General features: G+C 36.8%; 1 protein-coding gene across 4 annotated transcripts in view; it reads left to right on the top strand.

The window, feature by feature from the left end:
* The window catches only part of PRKD1 (protein kinase D1), a 310,996-nt gene that overhangs the window by 241,923 nt on the left and 41,286 nt on the right, over positions 1–27,787 (top strand). For all 4 annotated transcript variants that reach the window (XM_087859001.1, XM_045802631.2, XM_087859003.1 and 1 more), the window contains 9 exons: positions 13,857–14,067; positions 14,226–14,303; positions 16,461–16,665; positions 18,121–18,244; positions 19,474–19,551; positions 20,829–21,108; positions 22,175–22,227; positions 24,292–24,364; positions 26,695–26,801. In XM_087859001.1, coding sequence (XP_087715127.1) covers positions 13,857–14,067; positions 14,226–14,303; positions 16,461–16,665; positions 18,121–18,244; positions 19,474–19,551; positions 20,829–21,108; positions 22,175–22,227; positions 24,292–24,364; positions 26,695–26,801 — 1,209 coding nt within the window. The remainder of the gene's footprint in view (positions 1–13,856; positions 14,068–14,225; positions 14,304–16,460; positions 16,666–18,120; positions 18,245–19,473; positions 19,552–20,828; positions 21,109–22,174; positions 22,228–24,291; positions 24,365–26,694; positions 26,802–27,787) is intronic.

Genomic DNA, 27,787 nt, shown 5'->3' with positions numbered 1-27,787 from the left:
TTCAAATAACACCATTTTCTTGTCTTTTTTCCCCTTTATTCTGCACCTTTGCCTGCTTTTTGCTCTTACAACTTCATGTTTCAGTCTCCTGTGAGTCCTGGCTTTGAGGTAGGTACTAACTCTACCTGACAATAGGAATGGGCTTCACCATCTTTTACAAACCAACATAATGCTAGTAGGTTGACATCAGACAATTATTTGTATTGACTCTATGAGAATGCTCAGGTCGGAATTTAGCTCACACTCCAACCTATTGAACTACAGAAAGCCCATAGGTTTTTCTAGGAAATTGAAAAGACAGGTTGAGAATAGAACAGAATACAGTCAGCACACACTTTACCCGGTAGCATAACTGAAATGCGTGCATATTGAAATTGTATCCTGAAGCCAGGTACCACAGAACCATGCAAAGTGACATCACACACACACACTCACACACACACACAGAGGTTGTAGTTGGCATAGTAAGGCATACAACAAGGACTGCCTGAAGATGAGTATAACTTTTTTTTAAGAAAGGAGTTTTAAAAAAAATTTTTTTTAAAGGTTTTATTTATTTATTCGACAGAGACAGAGACAGCCCGCGAGAGAGGGAACACAAGCAGGGGGAGTGGGAGAGGAAGAAGCAGGCTCATAGCAGAGGAGCCTGATGTGGGGCTCGATCCCATAACGCTGGGATCACGCCCTGAGCCGAAGGCAGACACTCAACCGCTGTGCCACCCAGGCTCCCCAAGAAAGGAGTTTTTAATCCTTAATGTTTTATCACAATCAGTTTAATTATTTTTTAAAAGGATGGTATGCAAGTGGATATATCAAGGTCTGAGTCCAAGAAGAAATTATATTTAGAAAATTCACAAATTTCCTTCCTAGAGGTTTTAATTAAGCCCCCCTCCAAAACTGGCCTTTTATTTATCTTAAGCAATTGATAGCCTGGATATGGAGGAAAGGCATTTAGATCAAGTGTTAAAGCAGAGTATACAACGATGCTTTTATTACAATAACTCGCTTTGACCGGTTGACTTGTTAATAGTTTTCCTTATTTCCGTACTTCTGGCAAATTGAGCATTGGCATATCATTTTTCTTCATGAGACTATAAATTTCAAATACCATTATTAGTGTCCATTCTTAGATGGTCTTGTCACAGTAACTCTAACAAAGGAAGCTAATGAAAACACAACCAGAATGTGTTCTAGGTTAAATGAAATTGAGAAGTCAAGATATCTTGATTCATAGGATATAAAATGAAGAGATCTACTTCAAAAATAGTAAATTTCTATGTTTGAAAAAGTCATCCTAGTTAAAAATGTGCCCTACTTAGAAAAGTCCAGGGTGAAAGCTAGGTACATGTAATTTTTTTATATTCTTGCAAATTTAAATTTCGTAATTTACAATGCCTTCCAGACATAATTTGGAATGGGAATTAGTATGTTTCCCTTCAGATTGTCCTTTGGGAATGAAGCCAAAGAAGAACGAGAAGCATTTTTCACTTCCTTCTCCTACATTGCAATCAGGAACAGATTATCTAAGGGACTGAGGGAGAGAGTCTACTTTTCTGTGAGAGTTATACAACCTAAAGGCCACCAGGCCTTCACAGGTGGCTCCTGATGCAAATAAGATGCATTTCGGCACAAGCTGTTATTCTTGAACTTGTTTATATCAAGTTTGTTGAAAAGATAGCAGACTTTTGTCTTTATACTTGTAAGAAAATGATGCATAAAATTTGACCAATATATTCATAACTGTAGTGTAAGTTGCAGAATTGTTCTAGAAACCTGGTAATAGTTCCACCTTCATGCTGGTCAATTAACACTTTTAGGTTTGTAACTCTGGAGTGCAGAAACATACAAAATTACATAAATTCTCTGCCCTTATGAAGTTTGCATAAATGGCCAATGTGCAAACAAATAGATGTAATATATATGTCTTTGTAAAAGCTTCCTGGTGTTATATTGCGATGTTATATATTAATTTCCTTAATCTCTCTTACTGATTAGGTTGTTTTCATTTTTTATTTTAGGCGTAGTTGAAATAAGCATACTTGTGGTTTTGTTATTCATTTGTGAAATTGTTAGTAGATTTCTCCGTCAGCATTTGTTGAATGTATTTAGTAGTTTATCTTCTTAGAAGCCAAATGGGCTGAAGAATATATACAATTTTTTGCCAAACAGTTCTTCAAAAAGTTGTAAACGTTTATATTTGTAACCCTGAGAACTACAGTGTATGAAAGTTTCTATTGCCTTATATTCTTCCTGACAATAGATTTTATCGGTATTTTAAAAGTTTTTTGTTTTGTTTTTTTACTAATTTGATAGGTGAAAATTTTCTATGCCTAAATATTATTTCTTTATTGGAGGATAAACATCTTTTCATATATTTATTGGCCATTTGTATTTCACCTGTGGTGAATTGCCTATCTTTTTTTCTGTTGAGTTGCTTATTGATTGCTTAGAATCTTTATATATGATTAATCCTCTGTTAATCTGTGATGGAAGTATATTTTCAGCTTTATGTGTGCTTTTGCCATCTTTTCCCAAACTGCTTTTTTGACAGAGAAAAGACATATTTTCACTCATTTTCTTACTATATATAGATAGACTGTTGAAAATTAATCAATATGGCCAGATTAAACATAATACTTTTGCAAATGACTGAGGAGACTGTTTTTTCCTGAAGTAAAGGAACTGAAGTCAAAGTAGAAAATGAAGCAGAATTTAAGACAGCGGTGTCCTTTGCAATCACAGGATATAATTGATGATATGTTATTTTTTGATGATATGTTTTTTTAAAGTAAGTTAGGTCTTATGGAATTTTTAAAATTTAAAAACTTATTAAAGTTTTAAAATTATTTTTTAAGTGTCTTTCAGGAAGCATTTACTATTATACCTTTGAGGTTAAGGGGCTTTACAGAGAATTTATTTTTGGTGAAATTAAATGCTTCTAGTCTAGTCTTTTTGGTAATTCCTAATATTCAGACTGCCTTACAGAAATTATTAGGAAATTAATTGCTCATTCCAAAAGTTTTCCCTGTGTTTGACTGTTTTATATCCTCATTTTTTGCATCCTTTAGTTTTTATGAAATTTAGACAATATTCAGTTTAACTTGTTATTAAGGGTGCATATTTTCTAAATAATAATTTTCCACAAACTGCTATTACTTTCATAACAATTACTGACTCACATTTAATTACACAAGCATTGTATTAAAAGGAACTCTTGCCTGAATACTTTCCTAGAAAAATCTCCCCCACAAATGATTCATTCAGTTACTGTTTTTGTTCATTAAAAAAAAAAAAAAAAAAATGAAGGCAAGAGAATACCAGTATTGCATTATCTGTCTGTTTCTGGATTACATCCTGATACACTTTATCATAGTCCAGGTAGATTCTTTTCAAATGAACAAATAATGGGAAAAAAAAAAAAACTGTTTCTAATCCTGAATGAAACTATGATGATATTTCTGACCAAATAAATATTTTCCAGGATATTTTCCAAAGTAGCAAAAGTCTATCTAGAAATAGAGACTTGAATTGTTATTACTCTTGTGTTCTGGGGTTCCAGGAATCCTGGTGATTCATCTGAATTAAAAAGTCATTTTTCCATTGAAATATGCGCCATAACATCCATGCAGTACAGTTGCCAGGTATTGCAAGATTTCTTTTGATGATCATGTAAACTATTTCTCCAGGTTCAGACCTGGGTAGTGTATATGTTCAGTGAGGAAAGACATCCAAGAATTCTTGAACCAGCACGTCTCCACCCCCTGAGAGTTAGAAGAGTGTGTGCGGTGGTGGGTTTGTCAGGAAGGAGCCCTTCAGTAAAATTAAGAGTGTGCGGTCTACTTGATATGTTACTAATCAGCTGTTGCCTGATTTCATTCAGCGTGCCTGGCTTATTATATGTACATTATTAATTCATGCTCTGAACAAAAACTTCCAGATGTGTACCTCTAACTGTAAACACTTCAGGAGTGTTCTTCATGAACTCTCCCAGGAGCAAGGGGCATTTACTGCTTGTCCACACTTACAAGCAAATCCGTCTTGGGAACTAACGGCTCTTTAAAGCAGGCTCCGAAGGGCCTGTGTTCCCCTCAGAAAAGGGACCATGGCTTCCCTAACTTTTCACACATCCATGCCTTAAGACACAAAACACGGCTCTCTGCTTTGCGATGTAAAACAGCCTCCCACCCTCGTTATCAATAACAGCCTTTGTTTAGTCTAATGTCAAGCCAGACCTGGCCAGATTTCAGACCCTTCTCATTTAATTCCTGACCAGTCATGACTACTGAGGTCCTAGTGGGCTCTTAGCTGAGTACTATGAAAAAAAAAAAAGGAAGAAGGATTATTCAATGTTAACTCTGAGAGCTTGTGTCTTCATGAATGTTTCTACCCAGAAAAAAAATAAAGTATTGTCTAGGAGAAATAATAATGAAGTGTGAGGAAAGTGGAAGATTGGAATTGGTATTATAAATTAGACTTCCAGAAACTTGAGAAATAATTCAGCTTCTAACATATTTATTTGTGTTTTCAGAAATATTTAAATAACATGATTTTACTTGAATCATTTGACATGGTTTTCTAATATTTGGTTCTATTTGATCAGATGAATTCCTCTCTCTCTTTTCAAGAAGAGTGGAAGTATTGCCATTTTGATAATAAATATAGTGAAATGCAAGATGAAACAATGTCCAGAAGTTATGAACAAATATACACACCTCTTTCCCCAAATAGCCCAGTTTTTTGATGATACCTAGTTCTCTGTAGCTGTGCATTGACAATACCACTGAGTGGTATAATTTTATTGAAGTAGTGCTTTCCTGTATTTTTTAAACTCAAAACTGATGAGGAGAAAGTCTCATCGTATTCTTTTTTAACTGAGTTGCGTTAAAATCCAGCCTTTGGTTCTACCGTATTATTTCAGAAACACAAGTGCACACACACACACACACACACACACACAGCGCTTTGTGTTCACCATTTACTGTTATAGGTTAAGATTCTATAAAATACTATAAAATTATCCTTATGAACCTTTAAGTTATACTTATCTTTGAAGGGAGAGGCTCACCTTTGTAGCCTTGAACTGTGTTTATGGCATGCTTTTCCAGCTTCTCCTTGGTGTCTCTAAGACCATAATCAATGTGACAGCCTCTTTCCAGATCATTTCATTCAGCTTTCCTGTGAGTTCATAAACCCAGACCAGGCCCCTGTCAACTTAGACAGGGTCGGATACTATGGGAATGGATGTTCCTAACATCACTGTTCTTGATTTTTCCACATAATCTCTTTACCTTCTAGTTCACTTTTATGTGTAGACCAACTCTGACATTTGAAAGCCCAAAGCAGAAGCTGTTGACATGCAAAATTATTTTCTTCCTCAGTGGAAGTGCTCCTTTTTTATCGTGTAAATTTAGAGTGCCTGGCATTAAGGTCACATTGCCTTCAAGTAAACAGAGAGGTAATCTTATGTTTCCCCTTTCCTCCAAGATCCCACAATTTGTAGGATGTTGGTAACTGACATTTTGAAATAACGGTGCATGTTAATTTGCAACAATTCTTGACCAGTTCTGGTGCTCTCCCTGCAAAGGGTGGATCACTTAAGCAAATAATAAGATTCCTTTACCCTTCATTTCTGTTTACCCAAAAAAGAGTAATGCAATAAAAAGTCAATGTAACTTTCAAGATTATTTTAGTACTCAGAAAATCCTGACCACCTTGTATTTTTAATACAAGATTATATATATGTATGTATGTTATTACCACGAAAGCTTTCACAAATTGCAGCAAACATTAAGAAATGCATTCTCTGCTGGAAAATACAGCATCGGTCACCACTAAGCAAGGACACACTTTTTTTTCCTGCCCTATAACAACTCTTTTCACTGTTATGAAAAGGTGTTGATTAGCTTTTATTTATGCTATATATATTTAGGGTATCCAACTGAGTGAGGAGGCAAACTCATTTATCTGGCACGCTTGCAGGCAGTTCAAGAGATGTAGAATCAGCATTGTAACAGAGTAGGGCTGAACAATCGAAAGTCTCCAAACACCCTACCTTCTCTCTACTCAGTGAAGTACAGGGCATGGAAACATGGGTGTTCCTATATGAATTCGATTTCCCAGGGGTCTTCAAATGTATCTTTTGCCCAACGATTGGTCTGCGCCGGAAACTCCCTCACTCCTTGTGTGAGAGGTAGTGTGTTCATCTGAGTGCTGTTGAGAGAATGTGATCGTTTCTTTTGCTTCAGAAAGTGGTCAGCCTCAGACTGAGCATTCACAGTGATGTTTTACTGGCAGCAACTAGGGGTAGGGTTAGATAATCATTTCCAAGAGAGATAAACAGGGATCAGAGCATATAAAAGAAATCTCCGGGTAGTCTCAATATAGTCATTCATGGCAAGAGTCACTTTAGGGTCCACACCAAATGGCTTATTCTTCAGGAAGCCTCTTTTCTGAATGACCCCCTTTGCCTCCACCATGGGGGTGGTGTATCGTTTCTTCGAACCTTCATATATATGGGCACGTATTCAATGCGAGACAGTATTTCAGAAGTTGGAGATACAGTGATGAGCAAAACCAGCAAGATTCTCTCCTGTTGGCCCTTCTATTCTATTGAAAGGAAACAGTAAAAATCCAATATGCAAATGGGTGAATAAGACAGTTGCAGGCTGCAGTAATAGCTGTGGAGGAGACAGGGTGGCATGCCAGAGAATAACAGGAGTGTGAATGGGGAGTGAGCAGTAAGTTAGGTGATCTGGAGGCCTCTTGGAGAAGGTGACATACGAACTGAAATCTGAAGAATAAAGCAGAACCCTGTATGCGGAATCACATATTGTGATTGTTGATAGTAGCAGTTATGTCGTATCCAGAATTCTATTGGATTTAAAGTTATCAGGCGCAGAGACTTATTTGCTGGTCTTTCTGTTTCCTGCAGCGTCTGAATTGAGCTTTCAGGTAAGATTTGCCCCAGGAAATGCTTGTTAAATTAAATAGATCAATCATGATGGCAGTAGAAGAGAACTATCATAAGGCACTATTCTGCACAGTTCTTTGAATGATAGTCCAAAATGCTAGATCTTAAAACTATTGAAATAAAGGATTAATGTTGGTTGGATGTTTTCACACAGTTGTGCTAGTATTTTTTTTTTTTTAAGATTTTATTTATTTATTTGACAGAGACAGCCAGCGAGAGAGGGAACACAAGCAGGGGGAGTGGGAGAGGAAGAAGCAGGCTCCTAGTGGAGGAGCCTGATGTGGGGCTCGATCCCAGAACGCTGGGATCACACCCTGAGCCGAAGGCAGACACTTAACAACTGCGCCACCCAGGCGCCCCTGTGCTAGTATTTTTAAGTGTAATGGCACCTGAATAGGAAAGTAGGCAGACAACTGAGTGATGCTCATACAAAGAAGCTGTTTATTCAGCTAGTCAGTTTGTTCTAGAAAACATGCATGACTCAGATGCTGTCCCCTGAGCACACACAAGCTGGTTGAAGTCTCTTCTGTAGGTCAAGGTTAAGGGATTCACAATATTTTCACATTGCATTTTGGCATGTAGAACATATTATTACTTAATTAGTCTCACTTTCCCCCCAAGAATTCTTCCATCATGATTTAAATAAAGGAAAGAAAATCCTTTCTGCTTTCATATTAGCATAAAACTAGGGGATGTGAGAGCTGGGAGGGGCTGAGGAAGAGGAATCACTATCACCACCTGGCAGGAGACTGCCTGAATTCAGAATTCTGCTACCGACAGCCCGTGTGATCTGACGTAACCTCCCTGAGATTCAGTTTTCTTGTTTGTAAAATGGGGGTCATAACACTAGTGGGCATGGAGTTTAAATGAATTAATGAATGTGAAGTGCTATGAAAAGACCTTGGCACGTATGAAGGTTAAAGAAAGTGTTTTAGGTCATTATCTAGTTCACAGGTCTCAGAATCCCCATGGGCCAGATTTATTCCCCAAGTAAGTTGACTGGCACAATGTTTCAAATTTTTTTCAGAGTTGCCAACATTTAAAAATAGGGTTATTTCATAAAGCAAGTAGATTTTCTGCTCCTTTTGACACATTAAGAGGCCTCACAACACTGGGCTCACATACTCACATGGCAGCTCTCAGCAGTATATGAGCAATGGCCATCCCTTTTATTCTGAACCTTCCTCCAGTTTATCATAGTCTCCACCATTCTCTGTTGCATCCCTGACACTGAGGGGCTACCCATGCATCTTAGCAACCTACAAGTATTTGAACTTACTGTCCCTCTCTTTCTAGAGCAGAAGAGTTCTGACAGATACTGTATTTGTGTTGGATATGCCAGGTAGGGGTGAGGAACAGGCAGACATGTACAGAGCGGTTGCAATGAAAAACATTCCTTAGCCAATTGTACTCTCTTAAAATTGAAATCCTGTAAAGCAAATATGTCAAAGTTACAATCCAATACAATATTACATTTAGGGGCGCCTGGGTGGCACAGCGGTTAAGTGTCTGCCTTTGGCTCAGGGCGTGATCCCGGCGTTATGGGATCGAGCCCCACATCAGGCTCCTCTGCTATGAGCCTGCTTCTTCTTCTCCCACTCCCCCTGCTTGTGTTCCCTTTCTCGCTGGCTGTCTCTATCTCTGTCGAATAAATAAAAATAAAATCTTAAAAATATATATAGTACATTTAAGAAGAGGCTTGGGACATGTGGATAACTCAGTCAGTTAAACATCTGCTTTCGGCTCAGGTCATGATCTCAGGGTCTTGGGATTGAGCCCTGCATCGGGGGCCTGCTTTTCTCTCTCTCTCTCTCCCCCTCTCTCTCTCTCTGTCTCTCTTTCTCTCCACCCCCACCTATCCCCCTGCTCTTTCTCTCTCTCTCTCAAATAAATAAATAAATAAATAAAATCTTTTTTTTTAAAGAGGCTTATATGATAGTCTGTATTTGAATATCTCTACTGAAATGTCACATCCATTATTTCCATGCAGTTGCTTCTTGAAAACATGAATTCTGTTCAGTTACCAGGCACTTCTTCCATTAACTGAGGACAAATGTGATTAAGACAGTATCCTTCTCTTAGGACCTTGCTGCCTGATGATTGAGACAAGTCCAAAAAGGACATCAACATGTATGCTAAAGTGTTCTCTACTTTTCTGTTTCTCTAACTCAAGGGGAGTTTATGTCACCCCAAATCCATTTCCAGTATGAAGCTGTGAAATGAATTTACTTAATAAATATAAATATATTAATACCACAGAAGTTTTCATTTGAACCAGGCATTTTGTAAGTGACTTTTATCTTCCAAAATCTTATGTTTGATTTTTACATCGGTGGCAATTAGCGAACGACAAGGAAAGGCGACTCTTTCCCCTCTGTTTTCTGGCTTTACTAATGCAGAGAATTCATTTTGAACTGCGAACTGGAGTATACCTTGTTGGGGAATGGTTTCAGAGTCCTGTTAAATGTTAAAGACGTGCTGGCAGCTGGAGTTTCCATAATGTAATCTAAGCAATCATTTCCTGGGAAGTTTCCAAACTTGCTGAGTCATTAATTTAGCATACCAGGTTAAAAACCAAATTCAGTCTCTAGAGAACCAGGGTATATTATCTGTAAGGAGGTGTTCAGTGCATATCGTTTTAACTTTGGCTGTAATTTCAAACGAATACTGTTAGCACAAGAATACTACAGACACTTCACAACACTACAGACTTAAAAATTAATCTCTGCAATCTTTATTGAATCTCTAATCCTGGCTTTAAAAATCAGCTTTCATAATTTTTCTGTTCTCATATTCTCTCCTATCTGTGATGTGATGATACATCTTACACTGAGAACAGAGAAGAAATCTTTATACTTTGCATCAGCTATAATTTGCCAGATCAAATCATTTATACACATGCATCCCAATACCACACTTCACAGTTATGTCAGTTCTCACAAAAGTTGTACACCTGTAGCTTGATCGAAACTCCTCCACTCAGGAAAAGAACAATTCATAATACCACTGGCTAACGTAGAAATGTAAATTTTTAGAAGTACATTCTCCTGCATGTGCTTACCATAATTATAGAGAAGGGAATTTGAGATCTGTTCTGTGGATTTTGAGCCAGTTTTTCCTCTGAACATAATAATGAAGCAGAATGAAACAAAATGTAGCTGTTCCCTTTCCAGAGCATTTCAACTTTCCTTCCTATTCCCATAAAAAAACAATCATTCTGCAGGTTGCTCAGGTTCAAATACAGGGTCCAAACTGGAACAGCAAGTAACAGTGGAAACTAATTTAAACACCATTTAGTTAACCTAGTAAAACCTTCACTAGTGTTGGTAAGTAAAGAATTTTCTCTTTACCACAGTTGACTTTGAAGAAAGATCTTATGGGGCACCTGGGTGGCTCAGTCGGTTAAGCATCTGACTCATGATCTCAGGGTCCAGTTCAAGCCCCGCATTGGGCTCCATCTGGGCATGGAGGCTACTTAAAAAAAGAAAAAAAAAGGAAGCTCTTAAAGGATTGTGCACATTACAATTATATAAATAAGTAAAAAATAAAACGAAGTAAGTTAAGGAAGAAATAAGACAATACTATTTCTCTTTATTTTGTATGATAATGTGTCAACATGCACAAAAGCCTGGTTGTTTGAGTCGTTACCCCTTGACTTTGACTCACCACTAAGTCTAATTTCATGTTGAAGTTATTTTAAAGACCAAGCTAGTTGGATTTAGATCAGTGAGATTCTGTTAAGGATCTGTTTTTTTTAACATTACCAATTTCTAAATTTTTCCTACTCTGTAACTTGATACAGCAAACAAAATACTATAATTACGGCTTTCTGGTGTACATACCTTCAAATAAAACTTCACACAATTGAAATTACATTTTTTGGCTTAAAATGGAAACTGAATATTAATTGTTAATGAAAAATATATTACTGATTCTGAAAGTGCTTCGGAATGTTTGGTTTGTGTTCACATCATTAGAAGTAGTTTCAAAGGGATGATTGGCAGGATTACGGAAAAGTTTGTTCTTTAACATTTGCATAAACAATGATAAATGTGTATTACAGGGCAGTGGCCTTATTTCATAGGCTTTTGTTTGTTTTACAATCTGTTGCATATCAATGAAGGCCTTGTTTTGCATTTTGATTGAAGAATGGATAAATATAAGCACTTACAGAGTTATCAAATAGCGACCCAGTCTTCCTTTTTTTTTTTATTTTATTTTATTTTTTTTTAAAGATTTTATTTATTAATTTGACAGACACAGCCAGCTAGAGAGGGAACACAAGCAGGGGGAGTGGGAGAGGAAGAAGCAGGCTCCTACCGGAGGAGCCTGATATGGGGCTCGATCCCGGAACGCCGGGATCACGCCCTGAGTCGAAGGCAGACGCTTAACGACTGCGCCACCCAGGCGCCCCCCAGTCTTCCTTTTTTGTCTTAGCTTCTGAGATTTGCCTCCTGGTAGGGAATAGCACATGCATGTGTGTGTGTGTATACTCCAGAAACATAGAATATAATTCTGCAAACAAAACTTCCAAAGCCTTTTCCATTCTCCCTTTCCCAGAGTGTTTGTTATTTAGTAAAATTAGGCAACACAAGCTCCTTCTAGCAGTAAATCAGTTCCCACATAGTTCACTGTGCATGCAACCCATCTCAAGATTTTAAAGCTTTACTTTTTTATTTAGAAACATAGGCCACATTGAAATTAAGTAATGTATTTGGAACCATAAGAAAAGGTAATGATATGTATTTCTGGTTGTGATGCTAGCTGATTTTAATTTTAAAATGTCATGAGTGCCAGGAGGGCACTCTTTATTAATGCTACAAAAACCTTAAATTGCTATTAAATCTTAAGTGCTATTAAAGTCTTCATTTCTGACACTATAAATTACAGAATTTGTGAGTTGTTATTCTGTGCCAAGCACACATGTGGCTGTGTGATTCTCACCATTGCCTGAATGTGTGTATAATACAGTCTCTGGGCCACAGACAGCTAACTTCTCTTCTATAAACTCACATAACATTTTAAAATTCCATATGCAATCCTGCCTTAAAGGTAATAAAGGAAATGACTTGTAGTTTAAGGCAGCGTTTATATGAATGTTACCGTGTTGGCTAAGAAGAAAACATTCAATTTATCAGATTGCCTCTTGCTCTTCTAAGTGACTTTGCTCCACGGTATAGTAAACAGTCCTTTGTGAAACTGGTTCTGTTAACATAGCCTGGAATTAGGTGTCTTAAATTAAGGAAAATAGTTGAAGAGTGGTTTGGTCAACTTTTCATAGGATTTTCCAAATCTGAGAACATTTTAAAATGTGACATCAGGTCAGCTTTTATTCTGAGTGTTGAAACTTTCCAACTATGGAAAAATATCAATTTTCATTACAGTGTGTGCTTAAAACTGGCCCATTAGCTACAGTTGCTCAAGAAAGACACATAAAACTGAGACCTAACCCTGTGGATTTAATTATTTTTCAATTCTGTTGAAGATATTTATTCAGTATATTCATGTTCATGATTCTGGTCTGGCAAACCTTTGGCCTATCATTATAAGCTCCCTGAACTTCTCTGCAAGAGTTGAACCTTTCCAGAGTAATTATCCTTTATAGTTTTCTTTTATAGAATTGTAATTACAAATTTAACCGTAGACATAATATGCCTATGTAGAACTTCATCTCAAATTTGTTTTTATTGCAGCTAGTAAATCTGCAAATCAAAATTTCCCCATTTGGTAACAAATAGTGCTACCTTTTGGTGCTGACAGGCAATGAAATGGGTGGAAATTGTACATAACTATGATTTTTTTTCTCTTCTTGTCAGTAACCATTCCAAATCAGAAACTGAGTAAGGTAATAATATAAGGGCTCTGGAGGCGAACAAATGTAGGTTCATGTTTTGGCTCTTGTAGCGTTTGACCCAAAAGAATATATTTAAATTTTATGGGTTTAGATACCTTGACTTTACGTAATAAAGCCTGTCTTATGAGGTGCCTCGCACAATGATTACTAAGGGTAGGAGCTTAGTAAATGAGATCTGTAATTATCATAACTATTAAAAAGTAACTCAGTTCCTCTTTCATCCTGATAATTCCAAAATACTTTATTCTGATCATTCCCAAGTACATTTCCATGATATCAGGAGCTACATGAAATTGTTCCAAAACATAGAAACACAGTTAATTTTAATTCATTTAATTAAAAAAAAATCTGTGTACTGGGCTGATTAAATAATTTTTAAATGAGAGACAAGAGCACAGAGATGTAATTATCACCAAACACCCATATTTGTGTGTCTTGTATAGTCCACTAGTTGCTTTGTTTTTTAATTATAAAAATGACAGTGTAATTTTAACCCTTCACTTTTCTATTGTTGAGGAATAATATCAAGCCATATTTATTTTCTCCTTGAGGAACTTCAGAGGAACTGTAAGCACTTTTCAGATGATGCCCTATGCAGACCTGCTGGCCTTTTTTTAACCACATGCATGTCATACTTCAAAAAATGTCAATGAAATAACATGTGCGGTGGGGAGAACGACCATTTTATGTTTGCTTTCAGCTTTATACTTCTGTATCGCAACTAATTATGTTACTTTTTAAAAGCCCCAAATTTGAAAATCCTAGAAATCAGGTTCAAATATTCTGATCTCTAATTCTTTTCTGACTATAAAAATAGGGTAATCAGATGAGAAATAAGTCAGATGAGAAGTAAAGGGGTGTAAATGACATTAAATAACAGAAAGACAGTTTTACTTTATTTCTCTTATTTCCTTACAATCCAACCACTAAACGGTAAAACAAAACAATTAATATATATATATGAATGTTTGTATGTATGTAAATCAAGTCATCTCTTACATCTTATTATCCTTTACTGTATTTCAAACATAGCAAAAGTCACCGTCAGAGTCCTTCATTGGTCGAGAGAAGAGGTCGAATTCTCAGTCATACATTGGACGACCAATTCAGCTCGACAAGATTTTGATGTCTAAGGTTAAAGTGCCGCACACGTTCGCCATCCACTCGTACACCCGGCCCACCGTGTGCCAGTACTGCAAGAAGCTGCTCAAGGGGCTTTTTAGGCAGGGCCTGCAGTGCAAAGGTAAGGAGGACCTTGACACGGGACATTTGTCGCCAGCCAGACTTTGATCTGGAAAGTAATCCTCATCCTTTTGAAATTACTGTTCTTTTTCTTAGTTCACAGCTCCTCTTTCTGATGAGTGCTTGGTTTTTGTTTCCTTTTACAATCATTATGATCAGATTGCAGATTCAACTGTCACAAACGTTGTGCATCCAAAGTACCAAACAACTGCCTCGGAGAAGTGACCATTAATGGAGGTAAGAAAAGATCAGCCGTCACATCTGTGCTTCTCCCCTGTTCAAGAGTATGTCCATGATGACTTCGCGGGATTTTTTTTTTTTTCCTGTTGAGATATTTGTGATCCAGCCCATAGTAAATTATGGGCTCAGTTTGTTCTATTTTACTGTAGAAAAGCGCCAGTCTTTGAGTTTTGATAAAAAACCAAAGAGCTTTGCTTAATTTTTATGCAGTGCACAGCTAGTACTGAAAACTTGGATGTCCAGAATTTCTTTCTGAGCTTTCTTCTTAATACTCCTTTGTTCAGAGGTGTAGAAAATGTTGGAATGCCTGCGAGTGCTGGTTCTCAGTCTCTTTTTCTCCATCCTTCTCATTCCAAGCATTGGGACAAAGATTAATTTTTCTTCCCTGTCAAGCGAGGGAAGAATCAGAGACTGACCCATCCAGAAATAATCACCCACTTCCTTCCTCCACCCAGTTAATTCCGTTATATGTGTGCTTGTTACCTTGAATCTTTAATAATAATAAAAAGAACTTTAATTCAGCCAATTAAAAATAGATATTGTTTTTTATACTTGGAAATAGTCTTTTGGGAAAACTCTGACTGTAAAAATTAGCTTTGAAGGACTCCTAAGAAAAATACCATGTCCTAAAGGAACAGCTGACCTTTTCTTCCTGAGTAGTATTCCTACTGGAGTCTTAGCAAAATATTTGACTTAGTACCCCAGGCTAACTTTTTCTATAGACAATGGACTGCTTTATACCTTCAGTCTAATATCAGTTTTGTGATTCCTCTGGGGGGAAAATGGTGGACAGAAGACCAGAGAAACAAATTAAGTATTTATTTCTAAAACTCTGAAGAATAAAAGGTTATCTTTACTCTAGAACATTCTTCTCTAGAAGAAATGTATACCTAGAAGAAGAAGGCAACTCTCTCGAGGAGAGCATTCCTCTACTAGTTTCTGCCTTGGAGATTCATGGATTAGCTGCCAAAATGGAAAGCTTGGCAGTCTTCCCACTTTCTGTGGCATGTGAAATTGACTTTGTTCAGGCCCAGGAAATGTCAGTATGTTCTCGATAACTGGAACTAAGGGGAAACATGCAGTTTTTGATATTGCTGATTACTTTGAAATTGCATTTTCCCATATAGTCAGAAAAATCTGGTAAAAATGTGAATTTCCCAAGCTTGGCAGGTTGAGGTCCCTGATCTGTCTATTTTCCAGTTTTAAAATAAGTACTCTGCATTAGTAAGTACAGTTGACACTTGAACAACTTGGGAGTTGGGGGCACCAACCCACCCTCCCAGGCAGTTGAAATTCTGACTATAAATTTTGGCTCCCCAAAAACTTGACTGCTAGTAGCCGACTGTTGACCAGAGGCCTATTAATAACATAGTTGATTAACACACATTTTGTATTTATAGGCATTATACACTATATTCTTACATTAAAGTAAATTAGAGGAAAGAAAGTGTTATTAAGAAAATGGTAAGTGAGAAAATATACATTCACAGTACTATATTGATCGAAAAAAATCTGTGTTTATGTGGACCCACACAGTTCAAATCCATGTTGTTCAAGGGCCAACAGTAATTATAATTTATTGTGTTACCATCAAATGCTTGATGACAGGATTCAATATTACTTCAAATATCAAATATCTTAAGTATTTAAAAACTGCTGCTTATGTGACCAATTTGATGTATTGGAATCCATGACTTAAGAAGTTACTGGAATAGCAAGAATCAGTGACCCCAAGTCTTCTTGCGTGTGAAAGTTTCAAGGGAAACTCATCCTCCCATGTATCCCTTTTTTCCCACCACGGCTGTGCTACTGAAATAGACCAGTTTCCTCCTCACTCGTTCCTGGTGTCACTTTGCTTCCTAGAACTTTGCTTCTATCCCACCCTTGGCTTCCTGCCATGCCTTTCCATGTCTTTTCATGTTTTTAGGCTCAGGGGCATGAAAAAGAAACATCTGCTTGTAAAATTATATATTCATCCTCTGATAATTTCAGATACTTATGAACTAAAATTTTTAAAAAGGAAAGAGAAGATAAATTCTTGAAATAAATATTTTTTAGGGCTTCCAATTGATATGTTGTAGGACTGCCTAACTCTCTTAAGCCCTGACTCTAGGATTCCAGGCTTGTCTTCATGGATGCAAAACAATTTTTTAGATTTGCTTAGCCCTGGGGCAGAGTCTGATGTGGTTATGGAAGAAGGGAGCGATGACAATGACAGTGAAAGGAACAGCGGGCTCATGGATGATATGGAAGAGGCAATGGTTCAAGATGCTGAGGTGGTGATGGCAGAGTGCCAGAATGACAGTGGGGAAATGCAGGACCCAGACCCCGACCCGGAGGACTCCAACAGAACCATCAGGTGAGGGCTGCACTCCCAGTCTCACTCCATCAGGGGAATTTCCTTTTTAAGGTTCTTTGCTATTTTTATCTATTGAAGAAATTTAAAGTGTGTGCTTGATTTGTTTATGAATGCGCTGTGAACTGTAGAGGAGAGCCAGTGGAGTTAGGAGGTCTGGATCGCCTGTGAGAGGTGTAGGTTTGCATCCTTTCCTGGCATTGCCTCTTTCTGTGATCCCTTTTATTTTGCATGTGAACGATACTCATATTTGCCAGCCACAGGTTTACTACTAAATTAATGTTTATTAAGAGCTCATTGTGCGGACCTGCAAAGATCAGGGGCCAACCTCAGTGGACTCCATCTGTCTCATAGCTGGTCGCTTATACAAATATCACGTATGTCTACATCTTACTGTTCTGTATTTTATCTCAGAAGTACGTGAAGTTTTGTATTTGGGATTTAATCATCTATACTTCTTGATTACTCGATGATCCCCACTTTTGATATCAGGGACCAGAACACTATGGCCAATGAGGCTGCTGCCTGTTTTGTAATAAAGTTTTATTGAAACATAGGCATGACCGTTCATATTGGCTAAGGCTTCTTTTGCACCACAGTGGCAGAGTTAAGTATTCCGCAGAGCTTAAAAGTGTTTACACCTGGTCCTTTGCTGAAAAAGTTTCCCAGCCTCTGATTTATGTTTTGAAATGTATTCAAACTTTCGTGTCCATTTTACAAATGCCATATTTATTGGCAAACTGAAATTGTTCATGAGTAGAGCAATAAGATAACTGAATTGTTTCCATTTAATGGCATAAGAAATATACTGGAAAATATTAGTCTTATGACGGAACTATCTTTTGAAGGTGTCCATTTCTGTAGGATCGAATACGGGGGGAATATTGGGGGAGGTGCTTGCCTATATGCATAGTGTGTAGGGAAGTAGGGAAGAAGACAGGAAGAGACAGAGACAGAAAGGAAAGGCAAAGAGATGAAAGATCAGCATAATTCTATGAACAGTAGTTATTTAAGAGAGTTTAAAAAGCAGATTCTACTTTTTATGGAATTCTCCAGACTCAAATTCATGTTCTGTGATATTATGCACGATTAATATTTTCCTGTAGTCTGATATAAGTAAGCAAATATGATTTTATGTGTGATTCTGAATACTGTGGCCTCAGTGCACTAAGAAGATTATCTATCTGATATTTCCCCAAAAACTAAACACCATGAGGTTCAACCTAAAAACTAAGGTGATTATTACCCTGCCTCAGGATTTTTAAAGTGTACATGTAAAGTGCCTATCACTCAGAGTAATCCAGATTCTGAACCATGGTATTCTGACAATACATTTCACCAAAAATGGGATGTGAATGTTTTTTGACTTTCACTCTGAAATAACTGAAGTAAGGTTTTATGCAGGAAAAGATCTGTATCTAAAAACATTTCTCTCCCAAAATATTTTGACTTTTCAAGTCCATCAACAAGCAACAATATCCCGCTCATGAGAGTCGTGCAGTCTGTCAAACACACGAAGAGGAAAAGCAGCACAGTGTTGAAAGAAGGATGGATGGTCCACTACACCAGCAAGGACACCCTGGTAAGATCCACAGCCAGCAGTTCACTCTCGGCTCACTAGCTCTCATTAGAAGAATTGCTAATGCCTTGTCAGGACCGTGGTCTGTGTGAGTTACCAGGAGCCAACCTCTGCTCGGGCATGGCATGGGATGGGGTGGAACACATTAGCAGTCTCTGGGTGTCAGATGTAGTTGAGCAAGCCGCTGAGTTAGAAAAAAGTGTAGACAGCAGTCTCAGGGAAACAAAGTCATTTACCTCTGTTACTGGAGATGATCTCCAAACAACTTGAACGTCTACCTGTCATTTTATAGCCGTCATGAAAATGACAGCATGTGCTTTCAGAATGCTCCTTTGTGATTCAGAATTTAAAAAAAAAAAAACACTGCATTTTAGGGAAAGAAAAAACAATGATAGCTATTATATACTTTTTAAATCCTTAATTAAGTGTTCACTTAAAAACTGACCTATACGGGAATACAGTGATCCTATATTTTATTAGATAAGGACAACATATTTTAATTTTTTCAATGTAGTCTGAGGTGTTCACTCTGCCAAATTTTTCTAATAGATGATGAATGAGATTATGCATGTGTGTAAGAGAGAAAAAAATCATCTTTGTTTTTGTTGAACGAATTGACATTTGGGGATAACCATCTTTCTCGGTTACGGTGGTGTTTCCCTCCTCACCTTCTATCTATAGGATCCCCAACATTTCTTTAGGTAAATAGACACCCATAACCTAATTATTCTATCTGTAGTATCAGTCTTCTCTGCTGATGAGTGATTTACACGACTTATTATAGGATCCACTTAAATATCATCTTCTAGTTCTTTCTAGACATGGCATACATACAGTTTTTAAAGCATATCTAATATATTTGGTCTAAGATTAGTTGTAGTTGAGACCAAGAATACTGCTAGGGCTTTTGGTCTAAAAAGATGAATACACACACACACACACACACACACACACACACACACACACATACCCTAAAATTGTGGAGCATATACCTAGGTTCAACAAAGATCTTATCACCAAATCATGGAAGTTTAGATTGCTAAATAGTCATCTTCTTCTAGAATCTAAAATTCAGCGTGAGTCTTCCTGGTCCAGAGCCCATGAACTTCCCACCATCAGATCTTATGTCTCCATTGGGAAAATGTTTTGGTTTTATCATTCTTGGGTATTTTTTTTGAATCTTGGGTATTTTTAAAATTTTTAAAGGATCCTAAATCTAACTTCTGTTTCAGCGGAAACGGCACTATTGGAGACTGGATAGCAAATGTATTACCCTCTTTCAAAATGACACCGGAAGCAGGTACTACAAGGTAAGGATGGCTCTTGACTTGATTGGAGTCTCCTGCTCCCTCTTGTCTTCTTGGGAATGTAGGGTGTTAGGAATACAAAATACATCTAACAGATGTGACTGTTTTGTGCTTGCTCCAGGCAATTTTTTTTTTATGTAGTTTACAGATTTGGGGGGAATCAGGTTGTGACCCCAAGTTAGTCATCTGTGAATTTCAGATTTCCCTGAGGAGTGCTTCTGGCCCCATGGAATGGTGGTGAGGAAGAGGAAGTTTAATTGAGTATATTAGCTATGTGTATTTTAACTAGAAAATTCAAGGTCCAACAGATTAGCTACAAGACAATTCTTGAAATCCACTGCATCCGGCTTTTTTGTTCATCTGTAGTCTTGCAGCACATTTCCCAGGGGCTTAAGAAGTATTGTCTGATGTCTCCATGCACTGCCAGGATGCATAAGGAACACTTTCCTCTAGAGAAAAATTTGGCAGCAGTTTCCATTTTGTCTCTCTATGTGAAATAATACAGATGTCACATAATGTATCACCCAGTAAAACATGGTTCCAAAAGAAGTTCATAGTGAAAACAGTATATACTTGCTCCTTCAAAATTAATGCAGCCTCAGCCATACTTGACGTGATTCACCATGTCTACTTTACACAGCTCTAACAGAAAAAGGGAAACCTCATGAAATTTTAAATGAAAAATTTATTTTAAAAGTTATTATTTCTTAGTCACTCCATACCTCTGGGTAGGCAATGTGGTGATTAATTTTTTTTTTACTCTCAAAGTTGTCTTAAAAGCAACTGGTTTTAAAACCAATCTTGATGGTCTACCTCACTAAAACTGTTCATTTGGCTATATTATTATATTAACATCTATTGAATTAAATTATATGATTCATTTTCAGTGCCTAAAGGATAGTTAAAGCTTAGCAACAGCCATGCATATCCAAATGCATTTCAAAAGTGTTGTGATTCTATCTCCCAGTTATAGAAATTAATCATTTATATTCTTAGATCTTGATGCAGGTTCAAAATCATTATTCCTATTTGTACTTTCTCTTGCCACATGAGCGTAGTAAAAAAGTCACTTGAATTTTTCTGGCAAGAGGAGATGATAAAGTTTCCCCTAGTAAAGGTATTTTTGAATTTTGCTTAACTGTATTCTGTGTTGAATAAAATTGTTTTATATGAACAATGGCTATTTGTAATGTCATTTGTCACATGTGCCTACCATGAATTTTATTTGAAAGTTTACAGACTTTTGATAAACTACAGTCAGTACACTCTTTCTTCCACAGGAAATTCCCTTATCAGAAATTTTATCTCTGGAACCAGCAAAACCTTCAGCTTTAATTCTTAATGGGGCCAATCCTCATTGTTTTGAGATCACTACAGCCAACGTAGTGTATTACGTGGGAGAAAACGTGGTCAATCCTTCCAGCCCACCACCAAATAGCAGTGTCCTCACCAGTGGCGTTGGTGCAGATGTGGCCAGGCTGTGGGAGATGGCGATCCAGCATGCCCTCATGCCCGTCATTCCCAAGGGCTCGACTGTAGGTTCAGGAACCAACTCGCACAGTGAGTCCGCTCTAGTTTTGTGTCTGTAGAACAGTTGAAGAGAGCCTCTTTGGGGATGACTTAGTTTACTGGAGGACATAGGGTCTCTTAAATAGAAGCTGCTACACCTACTAAAGTATCTTATGAAATTATTCTATGTTATTGTTTTCTTTTATATGAAAATTTGAACAGATTCATGTAAACCGTATGTATTAGGCAATAGCAGAAACCTAGAGCTGCTGGTCCTAAAAGAAGGAGTAATCTAGTCAGCTCGTGTTTGATCTGGAATGCCAGTCTTGTTATTTGCAAATGGGAGTTACCATGTTCCCTCAAAACCCCCTAACGTGGCACTCTGTGCAGGATACGTGGCGTGCAGAGTCCTTGGAAATTCTTGATAATTGTATCCCAGGAAGAAATCTCTGTTCATTAGAAGAATGAGACAGATTTTACCAAAATGCAAGCATGATCAAGTGTTGAGGATGAATTTTTAAAAAGATATTTTAGAGAAATATCTATGTAAAAATGTGTAATTTTAAATTTCATAATGGCTATTAATAATGAAGCCTGTGGGGGAAAAACCTGTTTTTCATATCTCAGTAAGTTATCTGGTGATTGATCACAACTTTTCAGTTGATGTGTAAACCAATATACAAATAAGTAGGTTATATATGTTTATATATATATGTTTATTTTGGTGCTAAGCATTTTACATGAGGTCTGTATTTTAATGCCTCAAACAACCCCGACAGGTGGACGTTAATGATTTGCCTGTATTACAGGTGAGGAAATCAGGCCCTAGAGAGATTAAGTTGTCTCAGCTTTACTGGAGCTGTGAAGTGGCAGCTAACATTAACCCAGGGCTTCATGGCTCAGACTCTACCCTGACAAAATATTATTTTTTCAAAGCCACGTACAGAGTAAATCTGTAATTGTAAAAGGAAAGAAATATTCTAATGAACTTTCCTAGAAACATTTAATTGCTGTGATTTAAAAACAGCCCAGCAGCTTGATTAGTAAGCATGTATCTGCTTGCTTTGCTGTTGACTTCTCTTACTTCTTTTGTGTATTTTTTAACATGTATTTCCAGGAGATATTTCTGTGAGTATTTCGGTATCAAATTGCCAGATTCAAGAAAATGTGGTGAGTGTGTACCTACTAATATAAAGCTTGTAATGTGATTCTTTATTGGAAAATGAGAGTATCCTGAAGTACATGTTTATTTAGCTAACGTTTTAATTTTTCAGTATTTTCTAGAAAGTAAAATAGGGTCTATTGAGATATTTTTCTTCCATAAGATTTTAGAAACATTACATTATGTGGATTTTTTAAGTGATTTTCTGTATCCTGCAGTGTGGAGAGCTAAATACCTATTATTCATCTCAGATAAACAGTTATAATGTAGTGACTGATTTTTCTCACATTTGGCCACCTTGGTATTAGAATTTTAATGGTCGATATAACACAATACCAAACAAAATCAATTCTTTGAGTTGCACAAGCAGCTTAAATATGCCCTTATTCTCATTCCTTGATTGTCACCTAGGAGTGCTGTCTGTTAACAAGGAGTTGCAAACGCTTTTAGGGGTCATTTGTGCATATCAAGACCTCAGAAAACTGCATCAATCATCAGAATTTATGGGTCCGTATTCTAATCCTAGTCGGCTTTGCCACATAACTCCATCCTTTCAACTCAGTTTTTGAAAATTATAGACATGAGATAATTTATTATATTTTGTCATGGGAGGTAGCCAAAATGTTATAAAGCCTTCCCTACCCCATCCTGTGACTCAGACCTTTTGCTCTATTTTCCCTGCTATACCTATGATCAAAAGCAAAATGTATACATACAGCCTTACTTACACTGGTGTGAGTTTAATTTTTAAAGAATAAAATTCATGAAACTCTGTTCATCACTAGTTATAGCTTTGCATCCTTTGCTAAATTGGCATAAAGTAAACTGAAAACCAAAGTTGAGTTGAAGAGAATTAAGAAAACTTCATAGTGAAGGGTTAGTTGTATATTTATCCTGTTAATCTTGATATATATTTCTAAACACTTGAACATTCCTGTTGCTTAGCCAGAGAAGACTTTGGGAAATAAAGGTTAATCTATAAGCCTCTTGGAAAACTCTAGATACCTGTCAAGTCATTCCACCCTGTTCAGCCACTGTTATCCACTGAAAATTTGGGGTGGGCCATTGAGCCCTATGAAAAAGATGGAGCAGGTGGGACTCAAAATACTGGAACAGGATTAATTTGTTTTCTTGTCTCTAGACAACCTTGAACTCACCCATGGTTATTCTGAAGGAATAACAGAATAGAGACAACTGGTAGTTGTTTTATAGGGAGGAGCACAAAGGAAAAGATAAGAGTGGGTAGGGTATGAAGAGGGTAGGATTTGATGTAAAAGAACTTGTTTCTGAAAGGACAAAGACTGTAAGAATGGAGGACAGGCAGAAAATTCAGTATGATATAATAGGAATACATAAAGTGAAAAGTATTATTTGTGTTTCCATGAGTGTAATCATCAAAGCAGAGACTGTAAGACATAGATTAAAACATAATGCTTTATTTAGCAATTATTATTCAAAGAGAAAAGGCTAGACATTTGGATCCTGTGACCTCCAAAAGTAGTAAAAATAGCTACCTCACAGATGAGAGTTTCACAGCGGATTGTCATCCTTTTGTGGTGTCTCCAACTCACAGTGATTCAGCCCCTTCAGTTTAGATTCATCTGGGTGGGGATGGTTGATAAAGAAGCACCCTCACCATCCTAGCCATAAGGAGTGAAGTGATTGGAATCAGGACGCACACAGACATGTGATTGGGACACATGATTGTTTAATCTGAAATTTATAAATTACCATCCCCACAAGCTAATCCCTTTTTGAATACTTAGAGTAAGTAGCATAGTATAGTTATAAGTCTTATTTGTCTCCGTTAAAACATATTTGACTGACCATAATGAAACCTCTGCTGCTTAAGAACCAACGAGTTTGCAAAAACATTACACTGTTTAATTAATTGAAGAGTGTGCTTTGAATTGTATAGCGATGCTGCACGTTTCCTCTAGCATTTACAATCTTATTATTTACGTTAAACTACCTAATAATATTGGTAATGTATGTAATAGAATTATGTAATTTATCAGGACTAATGTTTTGTTCCACTTCCTGTTTGTTTTTCATTGGACTTGCACCTGTAGGACATCAGCACAGTATATCAGATTTTTCCTGATGAAGTACTGGGTTCTGGGCAATTTGGAATTGTTTATGGAGGTAGGTTAGTTCACTCGTATTTTTATTAACTTGGAATTTTAGCTGCTTGTACTCAGAGCAGCAATATCTCCAAGAAAAATATAAAAGACAAGACCTATGTGTATATATATTTGTATGTATATCTCTCTGTGTTTTACCTTTTCAGAAATTTCTCTTGAGATAGTCACTATTTGGAGACCTGGATATTTCTGTCTTGTAAGAGAAGTTTTTCTACTCTGTAAAAACTTCTTTCCTTAACTATTGACAGAGTCTATACACAGTGCTGGCTAAATATTGGTTTATTTAGACAAAATATTGAGAAGCAAGGAAGTTATAATTCATAAGCAAATTAGTTCCATTCCCTCTTAGCATATTTGATGAGAACTCTACAGAAATCCATTCACGTAACTAGACAAATACTCTTTAAATTCTAATATCCATGACAATCTATTTCATTAAGGTTGTCATTTTTTAAATTTTTGAAATGAAATACTGGATTTTTTACCCCTTTCCTTATTGTCAAGCTATCTGGTGAATTTATTATTTTAACCTCTGCTCTTTTAGATGCTAGCCAGTTCAGTTTTATTTTTCAAGTCTTCAAGAAACATTTAATACTTATGCTTTACCTCCCCTATAAACTGACATCATAACTTTCAGTTCCTAGATATAATCAGTTAAAAAAAATTATCTTTCTTGTGAGGTGGGAGGGCTCTGAAATAATCACAATGTCTCACTCAAAATTTATGATAGTACAATATGTGCTTTTTTAGTTGAAAACTGATTAAGTTATATTCTGTTCTAAAAAGTGATTTGGGCAACACTGGGCTGACCCAGTCCGCAGAGCATGCAACTCTTGATCTTGGGGTTGTGAGTCTAAGACCCACATTGGGTGTAGAACTTACTTTTAAAAAATAAAAATAAAAAAAAGTAATTTTGATTCTTATAAAATGCTCAAATGATATTTTCTGATGAGAAACCTCCCGATGAGTCAGCAGACATTGGGCTTTTTGTTAATGCATGACAGTGTTAACAGTACTGCACAGAGTCAAGCTCCACAGTGTAGTCATTGCTTGCAGAAAAAAAAAAAAAAGTCATGTGATATAGAACATAGTAAATATACATAACTGCACATCGTGTAGGGGTGAGAAATGCGGTCAGAGAGGCCAGCAGGTGCCAGATAGTTTGTAATACCCAAAACAGAAGGAACAGGCCCAGGAAGAGGCCTCCATCAGGAAACTGAAAAGTTAGGACTGGTCACGTAGGGGATGAAGCAGATGAGAACCACTGTCAGAAGAGAGGTCAAGTACTCTATATAGTGACAGAGGAGTGGAGGTAAGAGAAGCTCTGACCCTGAAGAGACTAGAGAGTAAAATACTGAGTAGGACCAGAGATGGCAGTGGGTCCAAGAGTAAGGGATGTTAAGGAGGTAGAGAACGGGAAAAGAGGACAATCTGATAGTGAAGGAAGGAGGAGTCAGAAGGAAGAGGGAGAGTGGAGTGTAGGGGGAAGAACACTAGATTTATAACAAATGTCGATATGGAATTTCAAGTTAGTTTGTGTGTGAAAAAAAAGCTTGAGTGATTAGGTCGTTTTCATTTTCATATTTATTTAACACTACTATATTCTGTACGTACTGCAGTATATAGTGTAGGAGTTAAGAGCTCGAGGGTGCCCTGTAGATTCCCTAAAACGTTCGTCGTGAGGCTTAAATGGGATGTAATGCGTGTAAAAGGCCTGCCTTGTGATGACAGTGATGATGACGAAGGTTTTTTGAGTTTGTCTAATTATCTGGGCACAGTGTGCACCTGACGTATCTTATTTCACCTAATGCTCACAACAACCTTACCATTGAAGATGAGGAACCTAAAACTCAAAAAGCCTAAAGTGATTTGCTCAGGGTCACAAAGCTAGAAGTGAGAGCCGAGACTTTTTATTCTTTCCCTTAAAACAGGCATTAGTTTATCAGGACTTTAAATTATACTTTCTTAAGAAGAGCATTTTGCTGGTGTTATAAGATTGTCTACGTTAAGTGGCTCAATATCCTGTTTCTAAAATATATATTTATATGAGAAAATATCAGGCTGTTATATATGTATAGTTTTTAATGTCCCACTTTGTGTTCTAAATTGTGGCTAATTTTATACTACATATTTGATTTAGAATAACGGAGCTAAGAAATGAAATCTCGACGGATATAAGTCAATGCTCATTAGAAATGTTAATGTATTCAGTGAAACATTTTTGTAATTCCCCAAATTGTCCTTGTAAATTCTGGTGTTCTTTAATATAGATGTTCTTAAATATAATATTTAATAACATTATGCTAATATCTTCCCCTTTTTATTTTAAAGGCAAACATCGTAAAACGGGAAGAGATGTGGCTATTAAGATCATTGACAAATTAAGATTTCCAACCAAACAAGAAAGCCAGCTTCGTAATGAGGTTGCAATTCTACAGGTACTTCTTTGTTTTTCATTTGGAGTCTCTAAAATACTCCCTCAATTTCCACAAAACAGTGATAAGTTCTCCAAATACCTGTGGCATAGATTTTTGGGGGAATGCTTTAAAATACCTGGAAAGGCATCTCAAGCATCAAAGTACTGCCTGGTAGTATCTTTCCTAAGTCTGGGCAGCAGGTTATTCTTTTTTATGTACTTAATTCTGGGTTTTAATATATTATTAATGCTCATTAAATGCGTAATGTTTCAGCATTTGCTCATGGTGGACATGCTGAGACCATTTTGTTTTACATTGTAAATGACCTTGCCTTCATAAACAGTCCTCCTTTATGCTGTGATAATTATATGAATTGAGTATGTAACTGTCAGCATATCAGGTAAATGAGTAACGTGTGCCTGAGAATCGGATCGTCTTGGTATTATTCATGTCCTTTTTGTCTCTCACTGTAAGGCTTTCCCTTAATACTGAGCATGTTACTTAACTGCTTTCATTAATAGTAATCCTTTTTTCAAGCCAGAATATGTTAGTCAAAGGTATTATGGGGTATATATAATTTTGTAACCATTAAAACTTTTTCTGCAGACTAAAAGGAAATTGAGCAACTGTTTGCTAAATGTGGTCAACCTAGCTATTCAGTCTAGACAATTAGGCCATTGATAAACGCCCATTTTTTATATAACCACCGTAATTCTCTACTTGTTGTGTAAGCTGGCCATAATTTCTAATTCATAGCTTTATTGAATAATTTTCATTTGAACATTGCTAACAAAACAAAACGGATTGCGTTTCTTCATTTATTGTTTCATTGACCTGCCATTTATTGAGTTTCATACAATAAAAAGTTGAAAAAGACGCAACTTCTGCCCTAAAGGAGCTCATGTGCATAGACAACCAAAAATAATGCCTGCTATACATAGAAAAATAACATAGACTTTTCTGGGACTCAGAATTTCTAACGATGGTGTTTTTGTGCTTTTGGACAA

Source organism: Ursus americanus, chromosome 35 (genome assembly GCF_024610735.1).
Source record: "Ursus americanus isolate L20-20 chromosome 35, mUrsAme1.1.p, whole genome shotgun sequence".
Lineage (NCBI taxonomy): Eukaryota > Metazoa > Chordata > Mammalia > Carnivora > Ursidae > Ursus > Ursus americanus.
The sequence above is the reverse complement of the archived record's forward strand: the minus strand, read 5'-3'. Positions and strand labels throughout refer to the sequence as shown.